Source organism: Polistes dominula, unplaced genomic scaffold, assembly GCF_049000335.1.
Source record: "Polistes dominula isolate Pdom_NZ unplaced genomic scaffold, Pdom_raw_medaka contig_77, whole genome shotgun sequence".
Lineage (NCBI taxonomy): Eukaryota > Metazoa > Arthropoda > Insecta > Hymenoptera > Vespidae > Polistes > Polistes dominula.
In genome coordinates this window covers 8,195,425-8,199,530 of record NW_028301152.1, presented here as the reverse complement: position 1 = coordinate 8,199,530, position 4,106 = coordinate 8,195,425, and the positions used below count along the sequence as shown (strand labels likewise).

General features: G+C 26.2%; 1 protein-coding gene across 2 annotated transcripts; it reads right to left on the bottom strand.

Annotated features, from left to right (window-relative positions):
• Positions 1–144: 144 nt before the first annotated feature.
• On the bottom strand, positions 145–3,973 carry mre11 (double strand break repair nuclease mre11). 2 transcript variants are annotated; one of them, XM_089178073.1, is made up of 13 exons: positions 3,913–3,973; positions 3,548–3,642; positions 3,311–3,482; positions 2,992–3,128; positions 2,734–2,924; positions 2,459–2,663; positions 2,097–2,363; positions 1,923–2,004; positions 1,706–1,850; positions 1,463–1,626; positions 1,234–1,360; positions 836–1,159; positions 145–662 (listed from the first exon to the last, which is right to left on the bottom strand). In XM_089178073.1, the coding sequence occupies exons 1-13, from the start codon at positions 3,963–3,965 to the stop codon at positions 570–572; spliced, it is 2,055 nt and encodes a 684-aa protein (XP_089034199.1). In that variant the 5' UTR covers positions 3,966–3,973; the 3' UTR covers positions 145–569. The 2 variants fall into 2 exon arrangements, with proteins under 2 accessions (XP_089034199.1, XP_015175421.1); XM_015319935.2 differs by lacking the exon at positions 3,913–3,973 and having other exon boundaries at positions 3,548–3,817.
• Positions 3,974–4,106: the final 133 nt, after the last annotated feature.

Here is a 4,106-nt window from a genome sequence, read left to right as displayed (position 1 = left end):
ATAGCTCTTCAATGACATACGTATGAGGCATCTTTATCGCTAACAAATATAAGATAAGTGGATAAGCACGTCCTAGATAAAACGCCCAAGTTTCGTTACGAATCTGATATGATTCACTCCCTTCATAAAGAAAAGAAAAATAAGTAACAGATGATACATATATATATTTTCTAAAAGAAATAATCGTAAAATCTTACTCATGTAGAAATTATATCTATTTAAAAATATATTCTTAATATATTTCATTATTTTACAATAATTGAAAAGATATGGAACAATTATTTCAACTGTTATCAAGTTATCAAATATTTCACTGATAATAAATTAATTCATAAAACAATTATTATTTTAGCTTGATAACAACTAAAAATAGAAAAATGATTACTATTACTATAATTAATTTTAATTAATATAGAAAGAGAGAGACGTATTAAAAATATAGAAGAGAAAAATATAAATATCATTACTGCATAACATAAAGACGTATGGTAAGAAATAATACTGGTACACATAGAGACGTGTACATATATATTAAATCCTTTTTTTTTTTTTTTTTAATAAATGGCTTTTTAATCTGAATCATCTATAAATAGATTTGTCACGGTAGGTCGACTAGATTGGCTTGAGGATGTAGTATTTTGTCGACTTCTTGTTGACTGCATCTGTAATGAGAACAAACAAAATCATACAATATAGAACCTTATTCGCAATACAAGTATTTATACAGTAGAAGTATTTATACATTGTATTAATTTTTCTACATGCATTTAGTTGAAATGTTTTTACAAAAAAGAAAAGAAAGGGTTTCAGTATTTGTAAATATATTAGACCTGACCTGTTCTGATAGTTTCGCTTTTTTAAGTGCATTGTCAGAAAGCTTCGAAGTAAAGAATTCTTTTACACTTTTGTTCATCGAAGTAGTTTTGGAACCTCTAGAACCTCTTCCAGTAGTACCTCGGCTACTTCCTCTTCCTCTTGTACTAGTAGTTTTTTTTCCTCTACCTCTACCTGCAGTACTCGTACTTCTTTCATTGTCATTCATTTCATCATTGCTATCATCGATAAGGACCTCATCATTATCATCATTACTATCATCATCATTAGGTTGTGTTCTTTTTTGACTTCTTTTAGATGGTCTGGTTTGCAGGAAATTAATTACCTGTACAAATACATTTCATTAAAAAAATAAAAAGAAATGAAATTTACAATTAATAATAAATAATATTCACTAACATCTTGACACTCTTCGTCTTCCTTTTGGTTTCTATCATCTCTATATTCCCTTAACTTACTTATAATTTCATCAGGATTTTCTAAATTGCATTTCTTCAAGTATTCTTTAGTCTTACTTATTTGGTTTCTAAAATGTTTGAGTGTATGTTTTTGCATTAAAAAATTTAGAAATTATTTTTTGTATAAAAAAAATAAAATCAAATCTATTACATGTTATTAAATATCTTACTGTATCACATCTTGTATAGAATCTTCATCTGCTTTTACAATATATTGACTTAAAGTTTCATTTAATCCACTAACAGATAAGACTGTTAACAAATTTCTGTTTTCCTCTGAATTAAAGTACTCTTTAATACTTCCTTGAACGCTTTGTGTCCAACCACTTTCTTCCTATTAAGATAATAACGAGATATATATTAGGAGACATTAAATATGTCTTATTTTTATTAGTCACATATTTTCGTATTACGTCTTCAAATTGAAATTTCTCAGCTACATCATCCAACGAAGAATTAAGAAATTCATCTTTACTTGATTTAGAGTTATCAGAAGTTTTACGAAATAGAATCATACTCATTGGATTGAGTACTTCATCGCAATACTTTTGGCCAAGTCTACAAAATATTTCTTTAGTATTTCTGATTATAATTATTTATAAATATTATTATAATTTATTAAAAATATACCCAGTGGTTTCAAATAAATCATTTTCATCTTTATAAAATATTCGTAAACGAACCAAGGGTTCTTTCGGTTGCTTAGGATGACCTGTAATAATATGACATTCAATATAAAATTATTAATATTATATTTCTCTGTAACAAACATTTATAATATATAATATATTTGAAAAAAGTTACCTGTAAATTGTGTTATCACTTTAGGTAAAATTTTATGTTCTATATATTCATCTACATAAGTAATAACAATGTTTGGATTTGCACAGTCTGCATTTCTTCTTTCTTCTATTTCTGGATTTTTATATAAATTGATGGTATCTAATACAAAAGGTCTGACAGTATTTAGTTTTAGTTTTTTCATTTTGAAACGTAACTTATTTATAGATAATAATCCGACATGTTTTGGTACTGTTTCATTCTGACATAATGATGTTGCTATAGAGCTACCTGTATAATTATTATTGATGTTACATAATATAAAAGTATAAAAGCATTGTTACAATGCAAAGGATTATGTAAATAGCATTAAATAAATGTTATACCTGGTTGAGATATAAAATATGGAGCACCTGCAACCGATTCTGGTTCGATACGACACTCATGCTCGTGTCCCCATATAACTAAATTAAGGAATCGTGGTAATTTATTTTCAGGGACAAAATCATTTAATGAATGTTGTACACGATTTTGATGTAATACAAGAATATTGAAACATTCTGGAATTTCTTCTACTTCCTTCAACATAAGCTGTGTAAATATGAATATATTAATTTAATTAATAATAAATTACATATTTTAGAAACAAATATAAACATACCTTGTTATTTTTTATAAGTCTATGTAATCTTTGATCGTTGACAAAACCCATACCATACAAACTGATGTATGTAGAACCTTTCTTCAATACTATAGGTTCGATAGTTAATTTGTCAACACTCATCCATTTTCCAAAATAATTAACAAGCCCAGTTACCGATAATATATCCATCGAACCAACGCTACTAAAATCTACAAAATTAATTGTCAAATTATTGTTCATTCAATTTCAATTAGATCTTTTTTTTATATTTCTTACTTGGATCATCGTGGTTCCCATGAATTGTGAATATTGGCATGTTAATATTCATGTTTGGGTCTTCATAATTGACACTTTTATAACGACAATGTTCAAAAACTTTACCGGGATCTGTTAAAAATTCCATTTTGACCTCTCTGTTAAATTATAAAAAATATAATTACTTTAATTAAGAATTTAAAAGCTCTCTTGTGTGTGTGTGTGTTTGTATAACATTTCCTTCTTATTTTTATTTATAGAATACTATGATAAAATTTTGCGGAAAATAACTGAGACACCCTGTTTATATTTAATTGTTCTTATTATTGTATATACAAACCCTGAACCGTAACAATATTTTCTTAATAAATCCATACATTCAACCATAGCTGTTTGAGAGGGTTTAGTATCATGGAAAAGATCTCCTCCAAGTAATATAAAATCAACTTCATATTTTTTACCATATTGAAGAATTTCTTCAAATGTTGTAAAACTATCGTTTAGTGGTTGACCTGTTTAAGCAAAATACATATAAATATTATTTAAAAAATCTCTAACAATATACTTTAAAATATACCTTTATTTCTTTCATGTTGATAACCAAGATGAATGTCAGTGGCTACCAAAATTCTAAATGTATCATCAGGATTTACGTTTGACATTTTAAATACACTTTGGTGTGTGTGGGATAAAACAAGATTATTGCAAGCAGCAAATTTTTAACAAATTATTAAAATTTGAACGAATATCAACAAAATCAGCTAAGATGATAGAAATAAATATTTTCCAAATAACGACATCTGTTGAACTAAAATATTTAGCTAATCGTAATCTTCATTAATTATCTATATGCATATATAGTATAAATTTCTACGATTAGATTTTCTTACTTTTAATTGTAGTAAAATATCATCAATTCGATTGACGCCAAATTTTAAAAACGAAATGTATTCTGGGTAATTTAACCGCCAATAAGAAAATTGTATTAAATGCATATATAAATGTATATATAACTTGTGCGTATTATTTAATTATATTTAAAAATATATATAGTAATGCAAAAGAAAAATATCTATATAAATATATCTTATATAAATATCTCTAAAGATTACTTGAATGTGCACCTTGCACTTAAC

Excerpts from the sequence above, each read along its gene's own strand:
- mre11 (XM_089178073.1), bottom strand. The coding sequence starts at position 3,965 with ATGCATTTAATACAATTTTCTTATTGGCGGTTAAATTACCCAGAATAC. Across the intron at positions 3,643-3,912 it reads AATTACCCAGAATACATTTC|TGTATTTAAAATGTCAAACG; the intron begins GTTTTTAAAATT and ends CACACACCAAAG. Across the intron at positions 1,361-1,462 it reads TCTATACAAGATGTGATACA|AAACCAAATAAGTAAGACTA; the intron begins GTAAGATATTTA and ends CAAACATTTTAG.